The sequence below is a fragment of the Bradysia coprophila genome, unplaced genomic scaffold, assembly GCF_014529535.1.
Source record: "Bradysia coprophila strain Holo2 unplaced genomic scaffold, BU_Bcop_v1 contig_138, whole genome shotgun sequence".
Lineage (NCBI taxonomy): Eukaryota > Metazoa > Arthropoda > Insecta > Diptera > Sciaridae > Bradysia > Bradysia coprophila.
This window is the reverse complement of record NW_023503409.1, coordinates 2,804,929-2,823,709: the sequence shown is the minus strand read 5'-3', so window position 1 is coordinate 2,823,709 and position 18,781 is coordinate 2,804,929. Positions and strand designations below refer to the sequence as shown.

The window sequence follows — 18,781 nt, the reverse complement described above, 5'->3', positions numbered from 1 at the left end:
TCACGTGTCAAATTTTAGCCAATTCGAATCTTTCAAGTTTTACTCGCTTCACTACCTTGGAACTTGTTTTCCTACATGCTAAACGTAGTTTCCAGGGGTCATACTTGTCAAAATAAAAATCTCCTGAACCATTACATACTATTTTTGTGCAATTAATTTCCCGAATTATTCCTTCCTTACTAATTCCACGTTTTCTTTATCATTCCGACTTTTATCAACACGAATAAAATCGTGATAATCAATAATTACGATTTTTCTCATCACATCATTTGCACAATTATCCTCATAATTTGTTTTTTTTTCTTTTTCCACAATTTGACCATTTTCTCACCCTAAATGTGAATATCCAGAGCACAGCATGTGTTCGTCACTAATTGGTCGGTTTATTACATGTCATGTACTTCAGTATATTAAAAGCTCATGTATGATTTAATATTTCCAAATTAATTAGTTTTCTTTTACGTCGGAGATTTATCAGATTATGAACGGAATAATCCGCTTTTGGCAGAGTTACATTCGTTTGTACAAATTTGTTGTTTCATCCCATTTCTGATTTGATAATCTTTTTTTATATCGTTTCTAATGTAAGAAATTGGCAAGAAATTTTGAAACGGCCTGAAGAAGCAATTGAGGTTGTAGCAGGCATCTTAAATGACATTCAATAAAAACGGTTTAAAATGTAAATGACGATGCAGCGACAAAGTTTCGGTAGACTGCTGCTGGTATAATACAGTGACTCTGATGATTTTCTTCTTTTTAATTGATTTTTTTTTCTAGATTGTTATTTGCCTTCTTTCTTTATACTTTCTAGATTTTTTTTTACTTTCGTCCGTCGTTGTTCTTCTTTTTTATGTTTCTGACGGTTTTATTTGCTCTTGATGCACAAAGAGTAGACATAATCAAAAGAATAAAGTTAGAGATTTTTGACCAAACTCTTTATTTGTTGAAACTATAAACAAGTGAAGTAACAGATTTAATGAATATACCGCAACACGACTGGTTTTTTTCTGCTAGGTCAAAAACATATTAATTTCTGCCTTTCACAAAAACGCGAAGAAAATTGAGCTCTCCACCATTTCAGTAATATTCTGCATCATCATTTATATATACTCTGCAATTACAATTCTGTGTTAATCTAATTTGTATTCTCAGAAACAATTGCCATTTTCTTAGCAAACGGGAAATTATGGCTAAGAGAAAAGGAAATTAAACGACGTTTTTTCTTCTTCATCGGAATGTCTTTTATGAAATGAAATTTGTGTTTTAATTTCTTATTCGTGTCATTAAGAAACTGTGAGTGGGTAATAGTGTAACACTAAAATGGAAAATAATTGGATTATCCTCCGGAATGAATCCATTTTATATCTACAAAAAAAAATCGTTTGTAATGAAGTTTTTAAAGTTCTGCAACTTTCGACTTATAAAACGTTTTGGTCTTCATTCGATTTCATACACTTCCACAAGAAATTTTAATCCACTTTTTGTTCCACAAAATATAAATAGTTATTCACAGACATCTTCAAATAGTATCTGAATTGTTTATAAGTGTTCACTCAATGTTAAGAACGTATTGTCGAATGTTTGATGCGTTCGTGTTATCCAGAGCTAAATTTTCATATCTCTGTTACTCTGTTGACAAAAAATATTTTCTTTTATGCATTTCCGCTTCAAATTATTTATTGCCCAAAGACAAACTCTTTTTTTCATTAACCTATATTGAAAGCATACTAGTACAAGCATACAAGCATACAAGCATACTAGTGATATTTTGGAATCTATCTTAACCTTCATCTACTTCGCCTACCTCAAAGTTAGAGCTCATCACTTACATATGATTCCTGCCTTCAGAAGGTTGACAAATGGTATATTTTCATTCGACGCATCAACCTCAAATATACTCGAAATATCAACTACATCTACCATTACTTTTAAAAGTTTTTACAGTTCTAAGAATATAACTTTCTATATGCAAAATATAGGTGGAGTTACAATCGAGAAATGTGCCACAGATATCAAAGCCAACGAACGATGAAGCTTTATTTTCGAATGGTATAAAAAGTAATATTGCAGGGTGTGTAAAGATAGCGCAATTAAAAAAGGAATATGGTCGAAAGAATTCGTTACCTTTTGATTTTCGTAATAAATTCCTTTTCGTTATAACTGTTTTTTGTGCCGTTGGAAGTGGGAGTTTATTTAACTTAAGAGAATTAGAAATTACGTACAGCATGTGAAATTAAAGAAGTTTATATTTACGAGTAAACTCGCGATTGTTTTTAGCCCCGTACGAAGTACTGGGGGCTTATAAGATTAATATGCCGTTTGTAACACGTCGAATTGGAAGCAGACAGTAAGGGCAAAGCTTTTGGTTATGTTCATAGATGACGAATCCGCAATAAAAAAAATGTCCGTCCGTCCGTCCGTCTGTGACCCCTCTAGCTTGAGCAAATCACAACCTTTTTTCAAAATTCTTTTTTTTCCCCGATTGGTATCGACAAAAGTAAGGTCAAGTTCGAAAATGGGCATGGTAGTCGAACGTGTCGAAAAAAGTTTCAAATTTGGGCCCTTGGACATAAATCGAGTAAATCTCATCCGATTTTGCTAGATTTTGTTTCATTTGAGTGAGAGATAGTTGAATGCCGAATAGAATGATGGCAAAAAAAGTTTCAAATTTGGGCCCTTGGACTAAGGCCGCTACTTGGCCCTAAGTGTTTTTTGCACATAAATCGAGTAAATCTCATCCGATTTTGCTAGATTTAGTTTTTTATGGAAGGTAATTGAATACCGAAAAGAACGTGGCGAAAAAAGTTACAAATTTGGGTCCTTGGACTAAGGCCGCTACTCGGCCCTAAGTGTTTTTTGCACATAAATTGAGAAAATCTCAGCCGATTTTGCTAGTTTTTGTTTCATTTGAGAGATAATTGAATGCCGAATAGAATGGTGGAAAAAAAGTTTTAAATTTGGGCCCTTGGTCTAAGGCCGCTACTCGGCCCTAAGTGTTTTTTGCACATAAATCGAGTAAATATCATCCGAGTTTGCTAATTTTTGTTTTATTTGAGAGGTAATTGAATACCCAATGGAAAGTTGGCAAAAAATTTTGGGTTTCTAAAATAATGTCGTAAATTGTTGGTTTTATTTGAGAGGTACTTCGTACGGGCTTTCGTAATTGCGCTATGCGCAATTTTAAAAATGAACACTTTCAGTAAATTTGACCATTCCCAACTTGACTTGCATTTTGGTAACAGACGCATTAGAGGGTTGTAGACGTATTAGGGTTCCGGGCGTATTACGGCTACGGACGTATTATGGTTACGGACGAAATAGGATTACGGATCGTACGGGGCTAAGTCGCAGCAAACGCTCCGACTGTTCTGATGCCTTGTTTTTATATAGAATCGAGATTCACGCCATCTGCGATCCTAATAATGAGTTATGGCTTAAATGAGTCGTCGTTTCATTCTAAGAATTTCGTTGAACAACTTTTTTCTCGAAGCACTTTTGCTGATGGTTCTTAGACCATTTAGTTTTTTGTCTTTACCTCTAACAGAAAAAATCTGAATACTATCGACTATTAAACGTCACTGTGCGGCTAATCTACCCGACGCTACAAGAGCAAAACTTAAAAAAAAAAACTGTAACTTTATAATGCTCTGGCGGGCTGTGGAGGCAAGTAGCACTACATCACACACTATCCGTTGATACGACCCACACCCATGGGTCACAGAAACAACGAAGTTGATTTTTTTTAAATATATGTCAACTCATCAAATTTTTGGAAAATCGTCAAAATAATTTTCATCAAAATTTTATTCTTTTCAGTTTTACTGAGTAACACTATATTCATACAGCCAAAAAATGTATCGTAGCAACGCACTTCAAGCAAAAGTGAACATAGTCGACAGTTGTCAAACAGAGTACTATTTTGGATGAAAAAGATTTTTACAGTGTCTAACAGCTGTGTGACAAACTATCAAGTTTAGTACCCTATTTAGAGTACCACTCATGCTTGAAGTGCGTTGCTCATGATTTTTTTTGTAGGGGAGAGAGACGGGGAGACGCAAAACTCGAAATTTCTACTTCATCAATATTATATTGAGCTCAAACATTTTGTTTATATATTGTGTTCATCTTACACAATTTTAGATTTATCAGAGTTTTAAAAGTCACAGACGTTCCCAGTCAATTAAGTTCTTCCCAACCCAGTCTATTTTATCATGAAATTTGAATTCGCTAAGACCAGATTTCACCAAAATATCATTGGCTTGAAACCACGGCAGAGTCAAATCAGCGCTCCTGCCTGGTTAACTTTACTCTGACGTGCTAGAAACACTTAACTCTTAAAAAACTGTAAAATGTGTGTTTTTTTAGAATAAACTAACTGTCCTTTTTAGAAACTATCCGATGAGGAAGTTATTCCTATCTATTCCGTTTCAGTAACTCACATAATATGTAAAGAAATGTAATTTCTAAATATATGTGGAAAATGTAAACTTCTCTTAGCTAATCAATAATAGGGAGTGGGAGATTGAAAATTTCACTTTTTAGTTGATGTAAAAAAAATATTAGTTGACTCCGTATAGAGAAGTAACTTATTATTTCGTAGTTTTACGTCAACCTACAATTATAAGTGAAAATCGTAATCTCCCTAATAGTGAACATTTAAATTTTCTTTATTATGGAGCGAATCTCTGAGCGAATCAAATATAATTGAAATTGATACAAAAACATGTTCCAATGAAAATTTGAATTATATAAAATTATCAGGAAACTCATACAAACCAAATGGCTATAACATTTTGTCTACGAAGAAGATAGTGATTATGAAATTTAGCTGGCGATTTTCTTTACAAAATACTTGTCATCCACAATAAAAAAGCAATTTGAACCATCTCGATTTGTGTGAAGTCATTTTGTCAGTTTCACAGAATGTTACAGAAATGCACGATACATATTATCTTCCTCTTCAATGAACAAAATGTTAACAGTGAAAATGTTTTTATCTATGTATTGTTAACAATAGAACACTACAAAATCCGATGAAGTATATAATATTTAATTAAGAATAAGTTAATTTTGTAGTTAATGTCAAAATTTGACTGATTATACTTTGCTTTGTGGCTGGTAATCAATCATTTAATTACGAATTTTGAGTGTGTATTATATATACATTTTCTTTTGAGATAGGTTTAACATCCAGTTATCGGTTTCATAGCGTTGTTGTTGCATAAAATATGCTTTCTATTTAAATAAATAAATTCCCTGAATCCATTATATCACTTTCACATTTCGTTTTCTCGCTGATGGATAGATTTTCGAAACAAAAAAATATATTTCTATTTGACCGTGTTGTATACTGTGAAAATCACAGGCAAATAGAGACCGACTCTGTCATTTCTATTTTATCCACTCATTCATTTCCATCCATTTCAATTTTCATTTAATAATCAAACCACATTCCAAATATCAACTCAATTTGATTAATATGTTGCTTTGAAATTAACTTAAAATCCAATATTTCGGTCCTTGTAAGAAATTTTTGAGTTTTACATCTAATGGATATTTTAATAGTGTTCGCTTCAAACATACAGTAATGGTAGAGCTGGTGAGTTTCTCGTCTAAAGAGCATAAACTATATCTATCTCTACTGTTCGAAATCATTTTGAATAAACATTTTAGGTTAATAATAACGGAATCGGGGAACCTAGAAAACAATGATAGTCCTCGTACAACAATAACATGTATCCTAGCAACGCAATTCAAGCATGAGTTATACTGAATATGGTACTGAAACTTCACAGTGTGTCACACAACTATACAACACTGTAAAAAAAACTATTTCATGCAAAATAGTACTCTATTTGGAAGCTGTCAACTTTGATCACTTTTGCTTGAATTGCGTTGATCCTAGCTTAGTCCGAGCGGTAGATAATCGAGTATTTTGAGTGCAAATGATTTTCTGAGGATTTTCTTTGATTTACTATTATTTTCAAAGATTTTTTTGTCAATTTCAGAGGATCTTCAAGAATATTTACACGTTTTTTTTAGGATTTTCTTAGAATTTAAAGTATTTTTTTGAGAATTTTTCTAGCAAACGATTTTCTATGTTTATCTGTCCCTCAGCCCAACCCACACTTTGCATCAATTGACACAGAATTTAATACCTCATTTTTGGCGCACAATTTCACACCCATAGGCTGACTTGGGCACTGAGACCTACGTCAATATGATAGAACATTTTTACTACGTTAACCTAAGTACATTAAAACATGAATTGCTCAAGTAATAAAATTGAATAAAAATTAACGCAAAATCCAATTTAGCATTAAGCACGCCAAATGAATGATGATTAACCTGTAACATACGACTATTCATCTGTCATCGATAACAACGACAAAAATAATGACAAGTTCTGGGTAATATAAGCTTTCATATAGTAAAATACATGTTAAAAAAATTGAAGTACAAGATTTGAAACCAACAGATTAAAAATATTTTGGTAGATGGAAGTAATAGAATAGATAATATGCTTTCTCGGCTGTTACAGGTTAATACGACTACATTCTATGTAGCAGAAAAGAAACATTTAGTTGAGCAACAATAGCGAAATTTTGTGTCAGATTTTTCATAGTTTTTGTTCTTGAGAACATCGTCCTTTTAGGAATGATATGCATGTTGATGGAATTATCAAATTACCGATATTTTGATAATAAGAATCTATTAGATTCAATGATAATTTTGTTGCTACCAAAGTGGACGCTCTATAGATGATTTCTCGAGGTTCTCAATTGCCGAACGTTCCATTTTCCTCTTGCAACGTTAAATCAAAGCAGTCTTATCAACGGTTTTCAATTTTGACGAACGTAAAAATCAATGTCAATTTCTAAATGAATTTGCGGGCGGTATCGATTGTTCTAATTATATTTTATAACCATTTTTGTCACTCTTCTCGAATTGTTCCGAAGTGGAAACATAAAACTCATGGATACCAAAGTCCGATAAACATAATCACATCGGAAGCAATAGAAGCGCCACTACCAGACATTCGAATCGATACATTGAATGACATAACAAATACATCAACGTTTTTCGAAAATGATGGACCTGGCCATACAATCAAACTGTCCTCGGATGCGACATACACGTTATCAGGTGGTCCATTGCCTGATGTGTACGAATTTGAAGAAATGCATTTTCATTTCGAACGGGAATGGAAAGGCGGTGGTAGCGAACACAAAATTGATGGAAAATCATTCGATATGGAAGTTCATTTCGTATTTTTTAAACGGAATTTAAAAACATTCAAAACAGCAGCGCACAATTCCAACGGTTTAGCTGTTATTGCCGTTCTGTACAGCTTTGATGTCGAAGACAATGATGAAATAGATTTTTCTATCGTTGAACAGGCAGCTCAATTCAGAGGCAATTTTATTTTCGATGATTTTTTACCTCTCAACATACCACTAACAAAAGATTACTTCACTTACGATGGATCATTGACAACACCACCATACTCGGAAAATGTCAAATGGATTGTGTTTCGAGATCCGTTGCACGTAAGACGTGTAAATTTTCCGTTCGAAAGCAGCCGCCGAGGAGTACAAAGTGTCGGCAACCGTTCGGTTTACCTGATAAGACGCACGTTTAAGAAACCTATTAAAACTTAAACGAAATAAAATGTAATTGATCTCTAACTTTACGTTTGGTTATTCAGGTTATCTTTCATTTTTATTCTATCTTGTTTCATCCTCTTGATAAATTCTGATCTAGTGACAATCTTAGATGTGCCATAACACTATCACATCAGGAGTTATTTTGATGTTACGAATGTAAAAGTTCAATTAAATTATAGACTTTGCCACCTTAGGCATTCTGTTTCTCTTAGTTTTTTTAGACGTGCAGACTGCAGACGTATCAAATTGTCTGGTTAGCAGAAAGAATTTGGCCACAAAAATTCAACGTTTAATGTTGATAATAAAATTTGAATTTGGTTTTTGTACGCTCGTGAAGCACATCTTATAAAAAAATATTCAGAACAGCCGAGATTGTAGTATAGGTAGATGAATGGCTTACAATTTTTTTTTATTTACCTTAAAAATAAGTTACGTAGGTGTGAAATCTAGCACAGTGCTGCTGTATTTGAAATGTGTTTTGAAGTTTTTTTTTTTTCAATTCTTTAAATCGAGTTCAACATTTCAAAAGGTAAAAATCATCACTTGCGGGTGTTTTATTTTATCGCGACCTGTTCATGATTTTCAAGGTCTTTAAGATTCGACAATCCGTTTGTAGTGTTGTATGAAAATTTTCTACTCCCTACAACGACAGTATAATCCCATATAGCCGCTAGACTGCATAATTTCGAATGTAATTTAGCGCTGGGTATCCTTTTTCTGCCTATTACGTTGAGAGATAGAGGAAATCAGGACTCTCTTACCACTTCTATAATGCTGATTTAGTTTCAGAATATTGGTATTAAAATTTAAGAAACACAAAGCATATCGGTGTATAATTTTTAAATCTATTATTTCTATTGTTAAAATAAGTATCGCATCGAATTTGATACAAAATCTTTTACGTCTTAACATTCATCTTGTTTTATCGTAGGTCATTCGTTTATTATTATTCCCTTGACTGAAAGTCAGGGTCTTATGAAAGAAAATACCCTTAAATGTCCGTAACGCTAAGTTCGCTTTGATATTTTGAAAATGTTCTACATGGGCAAAAAACGTTAAATACAGAAAACGTCCGTACACTTGTGGACTCGATAACTCGAGTAATTCTTTACCGATTTGCAAAATTTTGGTTTTAATCGACGGAGAATGAAAATCTTGAGGTTAAGTTCGTAGATGGGCAATATTGGGGTAATGAGATGGGAGTAATTCTCAAAAGAATTTTATTCCTTGTTACCGCGATAAATTCCCTAATTCTTATCAGATTTTCAAATTTTTTGTGTAATTCGACGAAGATTGAAATTCTTGAGGTTGAGTTTGCAGATGGATAATGTTATAACAACGAGATGGGAGAAATTCTACACAGACGCTTTTCCTTGTGGACTCGATAACTCGAGTAATTCTTTACCGATTTTCAAAATTTTGGTTTTAATCGACAGAGAATGAAAATCTTGAGGTTAAGTTCGTGGATGGGCAATATTGGAGTAATGAGTTGGGAGTAATTCTCAAGAGAATTTTTTACTTGTTACTGCGATAACTTCCATAATTCTTATCCGATTTTCAAAGATTTTGTCTTAATCGACGAAGATTGAAACTCTTGAGGCTGAGTTAGCAGATGGATAATGTTCGAACAACGAGATGGGAGAAATTCTACACAGACGCTTTTTCTTGTTACCGTGCGATACCTTGAGTAATTTTTACCCGATTTTCAAATATTTTTGTTTTAATTGACAGAGAATGATATTGGAGTAGTGAGTTTGGAGTAATTGTAAATATAACTCGTTTACCACGACATTTTTGCAACGGATTTCCAGAAAAATTTCGTATTTGACGAGTAGTGAAATTCTGGATTTCGGATCTAACAATTTAGAAGTGCTTCCCAAAAGAGTTTTTGCTTGCTTGCTTCAGAAACCGATAGCTCGAGTAATTCTCAAACGCTTCAAAAATCAATTTCGACCAGTAATTCATGTGGTTAAACTCGAACATTGGAATTTAATTGGACTAGTAATCTGGGATATACGACAATTTTTGCGTGAAATCGTATTCTTAAAACAATTTTTTTCGTTCGTAAAATGTTTGAACGAGTGTGAACTTTGCCAGAGCGGAGCGAGGGCCGTAATTCACACGAGTTTTATTTTTTCAAGAGGTAGGCAAGAAATACGTCACTTTTTCAGCGCTTTTGGTAGACTCATCTTTGCAGTTAAACGTACCTCACTGGACCTTCCATTCATTGCGCTTTTTAGGAGACAATATAAAAGCCTCGTAATGGAGTAAAGAGTACAACTATAATTTTGTGATCGTTTTTACAAGATATGGGAGAAATTATACTCAGACGCTTTTCCTTGTTATCGTGATAACTTAAGTAATTTTTACCCGATTTTAAGTTCGTATCTTGCTTGGTTGATAACACACGATAACTCGAGTAATTCTCAGAGGCTTCAAAAATCGCAGATTTGAAAATATTAAGTGTTTTCCACCAGTATCGTAATTCATGTGGTTAAATTCGAACATTGGACTTTATTGGACTGGTAATCTGCGATATACGACAATTTTTGCGTGAAATCGTGTTCTTAAAAGAAATTTTTTCGTTCCTAAAGTGTTTGCACGAGAGTGAACTTCGCCAGAGCGACGCGAGGGTCGTAATTCACATGAGTTTTTTTTTAAGAGGTAGGCAAGATATGCGCCACCTGTTCAGCGCTTTTCGTAGACTATATGGGAGACTCATATTAGGAGTAAGATATCGCTCACTAAACCTACGACTCATAGCTCTTTCTGTTTCTTCAGGAAATTAAATAAATATGAGTAAAATGAAGCATGTGATGACTGCTGTTTTCTAAATAAAAGATACATCACCTTTTCATGTGACTTTACTTTTGTGATCTCAAAAACACCACCTCATTTAAAAATGGTTAGAAAACTAGGACTGGAATCATAGAAAAAAAAGCCAGTCAAGGGACCTGACCCACCCAAGAGGTGGGGCCTAGTGTTAATGGTGTTTCTGAATACAACGCAAGTTCGTTCGATGCGTAATAGCGTAAAACAGGCATCCTCGAAACCATCTTGTACCAAAATATATAAATGACCCAACTAGTTTCAAACTATTTTTCCCGGATCTATTCCATTGATGCATCGTGAATCGTAATTCAAAGGCTATTACAAAAAAAAAGTGTAAACGTCGATCTTTATCGTTTATTCGTCTAGCGGCATAACATCAAAGAAAACTAACCACAACCAGTACATCTGAATACATAAAAAAGAACTGAAATTAGTCATTTTACATTTAAATTAATGTGAGAAATGTAAGAAAACATTTTGTTTCGAATTAACCAAAATTAAAAATCAAATTTTAGTCAGGAAACCAGGAAAGTGTTTGGGTTCGACATTTTTTCATTACCTAAACTTTGTTTGATTTACATTAAGGACCCTTACCTTATACCTAGTCTGATTAATGTCTATATCTCTTCAAAAGTAACAAACACAACAGCTATATCATTTGTTGGCGTTTGTAGATTCAATGAGACCACTATTGTCCTGTATGATTCCGATTCCTACACCTACTTAGAAACTCTATTTCACTAGGTCCCACCTTTTGGGCGGGTCAGGTCCCTTGACTGATAATTTTTTTCAATATCTTTTTGATCATTTTCATTGTTGAACTTCCGAAGCATCACTGATACAAATGCCTACATTTGATCCTAATTTATTTTTACATATGCTGTATTCCTAAAAAAATTGTCAAATTTAGAACATTAATATATCGATTACTCTATACATTACAACAAAATTCTTCAAAAAATCTTTGAACGTAAGACCGAATGATCTTTGAGTTCTTATGTTTCTTATAAATTTGCAGCAAGATTTTCAATCAACCAATCAAACTCGTATGAGCTATGTATTATTCTGTTTGATTGCCATTTTGTCGAATTGAATCAGAGTAGATGCGAAGTTTAACGAATATGGAACGATGAGAGGCCTTTTCACTTTGGTAAAAAATTAAAAAAAAAACCATTTCGTAGAAGGATGAAGTCCCTGGGAACGAACAAAACGCCTTCTCATTACATTTCGTAGAAGGATGAATTCCCTAGGAACGAACAAAACGCCTTCTCGCGACATGTACCACATTTCATTTGAAAGCAGGCATTTTTCTGCCGTAAGACAGTAAAAACATCTTTCTTTGGTATTTAGTAGACGGATTTTTGTTAGTCAACTATCAGATTTGTTAGTCAACTATCAGATTTGTTAGTCAACTATCAAATTTGTTAGTCAACTATCAAGTTGTTAGCAGTTCACTAACAAGAGATGTTTACCGGTTAGAGGCTGGGCATGTACTGACGAAATTTTTCTTCCTATTTGTTTCATGCACATCATCGAAAACATACTTATACGATTTACACACACTACGCAACAAATTCAAATTTCATCAAAGTAATCTTTTTCGATTGAGGCTATAATCAACAGTGTAAAATCCTGTTTTTATGGCATAGCTTCCAGATCCTTCGTCCCACATAGCCCATCTTCGAACTTAGCGTTGGTATTTTACTTCCACATATTTAAAAAAAAATCGTGCCTTGAACGATTTTTTGTTACCCAGATTAAACGTTTTTCATGCCATTTCATACATTTTCAAGCACAGTAAACTTTTTTGTTACCCACATATTTCGGTATTTTCTGGTGTAAGACCCTGACTTTCAGTCAAGGGAATAACCGCAGCTCGTGTGAATTACAACCCTCGCTTCGCTCCACAAACTTTAGTCGTCGTAGTTGTCTAATGTTTGGTTTGCTTTGGCCGCAAACTTATCGCTCGTCCGAGCTGTCTAATATTGCAATACGATACTGCAACTCGTGTGAATTACGACCCTCGCTTCGCTCGGGCCGCAAACTTCACACTCGTCAGAGTTGTCCAATATTAGGTTTGATCTAATATCAAACTTATCGCTCGTCCGAGCTGTCTAATATTGCATTACGATACCGTAACTCGTCGAAGTTGTCTAATGTTAGAATTGCTTGACTTTTGTAATACTATATACTCACTGTAGTGTATATGTAATTTTAGGTATATGCTGCTTGTTAATTAATAAAATATAAAATAGCAATTATCAAATACCAATTATCGAAAATCAACTATATTGTTCATTTATTACATTTCTATTTTTTGGCATAACTTCCGAAGCGTTGATCACACATAGCTTATCGTTGAACTTAGCCTCAGGAATCCCATTCCTCGTCGATTAAAAAAAAATCATCAAAATGGGTTATGAATTACTCAAGTTATCGTGGTGACAAAAAAAAAATAGGTTACAAACAATTACGTTTTTCTTCACATTTCATACAATTATCAAAAATTAAAAAGTATCACATTTTCGTTTTCAATAGGTAAAACACACATAAAACAAAAATGTGATACTTTTTAATTTTTGATAATTGTACATTGTTAGGCGACAAACATTTTATGGTATTAGATCATAGATCATTAGATCGATGTGTACTCTTTATAAGATGATTCTGGAGTGACAAAAGACATAGCTAATGCGTTCTTTTTATACATAAATTCATAATTGATATTCAAATAGCCAACTATCAAATTTGATAGTCAACTGTCGAATTTGATAGTCAACTATCAAGCAAGTTGATAGTCAACTGTCAAATTTGATAGTCAATTATCAAGTTGATTGTATACCATCAATTCTAATATAATTCGTTGGCGAAAACAAATTCAAATGATTTACACACACCCTAAAAAAATCAAATTTCACCAAAGCAATCGTATCGTATTTAATAGAGAAATTATCAACAGTGTAAAATCAGGTTTTCCTGGAATAACTTCCAGATTCCATCTTCGAACTTAGCCTCGACAATTTAATTCCACATCGATAAAAAAAAATTTGTTGAAATTGGTTAAGAATTACTCGAGTTATCCTGCCCACAAGAAAAAACGGTTACAGACATTTAACGTTTTTCATAACATTTCACAAGTTGATAGTCAACTATCAAGTTGATAGTCTTCCATAAATTCTAATATCAATCGTTGGCGAAAACAAATTCACATGATTTACACACACATCCAAAAAAAATCAAATTTCATCAAAGTAATCGTATCGTATTTAATAGAGAAGTTATCAACAGTGTAAAATCAGGTTTTTCTGGAATAACTTCCAGATTCTTAATCCCACATGGCTCATCTTCGAACTTAGCCTCGAGAATTTAATTCCACATCGATTAAAAAAAAATTGTTGAAATTGGTTAAGAATTACTCGAGTTATCCTGCCCACAAGAAAAAAACGGTTACAGACATTAACGTTTTTCATAACATTTCATACATTTTCAATCAAAGTGTACATGTATGGTTACAGACATTTTTCGGTATTTTCTGGCGTAAGACCCTGACTTTCAGTCAAGGGAATAATTAGAATAAAAATAACAAACTAAAACGTTAGCTTTATAATAAAGTAGGAATTAGGAATGTAACCAGTTTCAGAAGTATGAAGGATATAAACCCTTTGTGATCTTAAGAAGTACAAGATTTTATATAGACAAATCACAATTACTATTTTAATGAAGTTATCGAAGTAGTCGGGTGCGAGTTGTCCAAAAGAGCCGTTTCGCTCATATTGAATGTGAAAAGTGATTTTTTGGTTGGTTATCGTAGATGGATCGACCAGTAACTCGAATCGCGATGTTGGCAAGCTGGGATCGGCCTGGTTTGGTCTAGGGAGCCGACGTTGGCTAACACTTCTTTTCGCTCTATGAAATTTTGATTTTTGAAAATTTATTTAAAAATATAGAATGAAATATTTTTGGCATGGTTCTATGGGCGAAAATATTCCGAATGGTGTCTATTTTATGTTAAAAATAAAAAACATTAATTACTTCAAAAAAAGCGTTTACTGGATTTTCCAGATTTGCACACTTTTTTGTATTGATTGGCGCCATCTTGAATTACAGCGCCACCTGCATACTTTTTCAATCACTTATATTTTTATCGTATGCAGAAAGGTTCAAGGAACACAGGATTTTTTTTCCACTCAATTCGGATCATAATTCAATTTTTTAGAGCCGAAAAAAAAATTTAGCTAACGGCGGCTCCCTGGCCCAAACCAGGCCGATCGCAGCTTGACAACATTGCGATTTGAGTTCGTGGCCGACGGACCTACGACAATCAACCATAAAATCGCTTTTCACATTCAATATGAGCGAAAGGACAACTCGCACCCGACTAAAGAGCCCTGAAATTATTAGAAATTAATAATCCTTTACAGCATAATAATTATCTTTATTGAATCTAGTACTTTATTTGATAGAAATCTTTGAGTTCATTTGTGTTAAGCTTCATTTTGCTATATTCAGGATAACGTTATCGATAAGTAATAGTCAACAATTTATAATCAATGCGTAAAAGTACATTACGTCCTTGTTTGGAGATTTTTATTTTGCCGAGAGGGAGGTTTGTAGCCGGAGCCGAAGGCGAGCGCTATAATCCCTCGTGGAAAAATAACAATCTCCAAACAATTACGTAAGAAATTTTAATTGCGAAGCCTTGCGAAAGTGAAAATTTTGTTCGAAGTACTTGCAGAGAATTTAGTTACAACCCAAGATGACAAAACTAATTGTACTCAATCCAATGATTCGATTTTAGAAAGCAAGTCAATATTGTAGATGTTCAATTTCTGAAATAAGAAAACTAGATAACAAATTCCATTAACATTGTATTGAATATGTGCTGGAACAATGGCGATGAAATTAATTAAAGCATCCGTCCATACATTGATGCGCGGAATTTATCATTTTTATTTCTGAATGCCAAATCGTCTTTCAATAATAAATTATTATATTTGTAAATAGGCGTACGAACGTTAAGCGAATTTGTGAAACAACCCATAGAATGGGAACACTTAATTAATTTCTACTTTCTGTCACATTTATGTTTGGGCAGATTTAATAAATAAGTTTGAAGCTTAAAGAAAAAAGGAACATCCCCGTACTTTTAGTTTCTACTTCGATTACATCCGTCTATTCCAATAAACGTTAAGTTAAATTTAATCAAAACTCTTCGTTTTTATCGTATTCTACGATGATTGCACACATCTCCCATCAATTAGATTTGTAAATGGTGATCGTGTACGTGCTTGTTGCATCAAATACGTTTTGAAACAATCGTAATAATTTTGTTACATTCTAGGCTACACATAAATGAATAATATTATACCTGAACTCAGAGATTTTGATTGAAATATTTGTGTGCGGCACGTGGCACTCATAATCTCGAATGGTACGCGCACAGTGCGTCTATATATACATCGTTTTCGATTGAAGTAGTTTAATTTTTTGATTACATTTTACCTTCATGTTTTGTTGCGGAACAAATTCTTCATGAGCTTCCATTTCCTACATACCAGTTATATATCTTGGATCAAGACCCCATATATGTAGGTACTGATATTTAAGAAAAGAATTTTTTAAATCTCAAGAGAATGGAATGACGAAATCTGTTCTAACCAACCAACCAGGATTTGTGATATAATTTTTCCGTATAACACAACGCATTGAGTTTTTCTGAACATCAACTTTCACGAGTTTTTGAATGGCTATATGTACCCGAGGAAAGATAATAATTTGTTCGCCCTATTTAACAGCCACCACATTATACCAACCCAACATATACAAAAATCATATTTAATATTCATAGTTTCTTTATATTTTTTTGTTACCTTAGCATAATAAACATCATTATGATCTCCCATAAAAAGAAATTACACGGCAAAACGCTCCCCCAAGTACATCCAAATATAATGCATTGAAAATGGAAAACGATATATCTATCACCCCTTTTGAATGTTTTGATATTGCAATTTCACCCCTTGTTTATATCCACATTAGGCGCGCGTGTGACTGTATTTTTATTAGTCTTGAAGCATAATGCTTGTGTTTTGTAATAATAAATTCAAAGGCGGAAGGTGGTTTTACGGATTATCATTTTGATGATAATTACATTGATTTACAATTTTCTGATACACACAGCACAGAGATTAAGTGACACATAAAGGTATTTTGCATTGTTATACGATGGATCATATAAGATCAGACGGGCAGAATGTAATAAAGCGTTGTAACAATGAAATTTAATTGAATCATCGTAGTTAAAAGCGTCTGACGTATGGAAGTTTGAATTAAATTTCAATTTATTTGAACAGTTTCCGAGAATGTTGTCGTATTGAGTAAAAACCTTGTCTGGTCGACTTACGTATGTACTGTACGTACACGGATAAAAATTTGCAATTTTCTCCCAATAGGTACACAGATAAAAATATGGACCTAGATCTAAATCTTTTTGGGATTAACAGTACGCTACTGAATCTTTTTTAGAATTTAAATTTAATCCCCTCAGGGATTACTTGAACTTATCGGGGACGGGTAATCTGGCACACCATACAAATTGATGGTGTGCCAGATTCACCTATAGGCGGCGAATTTGGCACAATCATGACTTCTCATTACATGTCGTAAAAGGACGCATACTATGATGCGTGTGCCAGATTCCCCGATGCCAACTTATCCCTAAATAATTAATCCCTAGAGTAATTAAATTTTAATCTCTGAGGCCCTAACATTTGACGCTTGTTTACTATGCGTTGAAAGGAAAATATCAATTTAATCTGATCAAAATGTTATTTTTAGTGCAAAAAAAAAAATTCTAACCCTTCCTACTTTAAGCGTCTGATATGAGAAGAAGCTTTTTTGTGAATCTGGAATGAGAAATGTTTTTATTAAACAGATTTTTTTTTTAATTTACCTGATGATATTTGAACCCGGGACCTCCTGCACTTCAGTCTACGATCTTACCACTGCCGCAATTTGTTCTTAATCCCCACGTGGCTTATTGTGAACCGTTGTTTAAAATAAACTAATTACTCGTGGGATTAAAATTGGGATTAAAATGCAAATTACCAGATGGCAAGATCGTCAATTTAACCCTCGATCTTTTTTAATGATTTCCATTTTTATAATCTTCTGTAGTTTCCTTACCATTCTTTATAAGTATTTAACCATTTAAATTAAAAAATGTATGTTTTCCCATAGAATTGTGAAATAGTTCGCTGCTTAAATTGGCCTTACTGCAATTTTCAATCCAGAATTTCTCTATAATATCTTTAACCATATCCATATTAACTGGTAGTATCTTTACAAACCGACTTAAAATTTCTATTCTGAGTAAGGCAGAATAAACCATCGGTAGTACCATTGAAACATTTTAACACCAAATAAATGTCCGTTTCAATTAATTTTTCTCACATAACCATATCTTGTTCGTAAATCGTGTTCAAACTAAATTAACACAAAAGTGTGATTTCAAGACGATTAAATTATAGACGGAAAATTTTAAGCAGCACTATCATCGTTCAATCCCTAATATTATTGTTTAGTCCTACTTTTAATCCCTGAAAGAATTACATTTTTTCAATTTCTGGCGAAGATTAAAAATCTAATCCTGAAAGAATTACTTTTTGAAAGTAATCCCCTCGGACCTAAAAATTGTAATCCCATATTTTTATCTGTGTAGGCAACTAGTTTACACAAAAATTTACTACTCAAAAAGGCCGAAAACCAAAGGTGACGGAACGTTTTTTTGAGATAAATTTAGCAGATTCTTTACTAGAAATATCAGGAAAAATTTTCATTTGTCAAACTTAAGGCTTATAGAGCTAAAGGGCATATTAGTCCCTCAAAGAATCATGGTTTGAAACCTATACCGTATTGTAGTAAGATATTGTGGTTAAGAGAACTTTTTTGAGCGTATAGCTAAGTCAGTGTTCGAAAAAGAGAAACCAAATCGTTGTCAAAATAAACCTGCGGCGGTTCATTAGCAATCTCCTACTCTGCAAACGCATTGGTGAAAACAACACTTAAAAATTTCTGTTGAAAATTTGTATCAAAAAGTGTTATTTTTCTATTTCGTGATTTGTGTAAGATGTAAAGCTGATTGCGGTGTTCATGACAACACTCCTAGCGATCAAAAAACCAAAGGGACCAGTACATACTTTCCCGTCTTACTTAACATATTGACAAACAAAAAAAATCTTACCTGGCTAGATTCAAATGGTTCAAATGTCAGGAAGAACCTT

The 18,781-nt window shown here is 33.4% G+C and overlaps 1 protein-coding gene and 1 long non-coding RNA gene across 2 annotated transcripts; both read left to right on the top strand.

Annotated features, from left to right (window-relative positions):
* Positions 1–1,800: 1,800 nt before the first annotated feature.
* On the top strand, positions 1,801–14,443 carry LOC119073689. Its single transcript, XR_005087069.1, has 3 exons — positions 1,801–1,810; positions 3,878–3,882; positions 14,232–14,443. It is a non-coding gene; the product is annotated as an uncharacterized LOC119073689 (long non-coding RNA).
* LOC119073614 (carbonic anhydrase 7-like) lies at positions 6,845–7,707 on the top strand. Its single transcript, XM_037179192.1, has one exon. The coding sequence runs from the start codon at positions 6,882–6,884 to the stop codon at positions 7,659–7,661; it is 780 nt and encodes a 259-aa protein (XP_037035087.1). The 5' UTR covers positions 6,845–6,881; the 3' UTR covers positions 7,662–7,707.
* Positions 14,444–18,781: the final 4,338 nt, after the last annotated feature.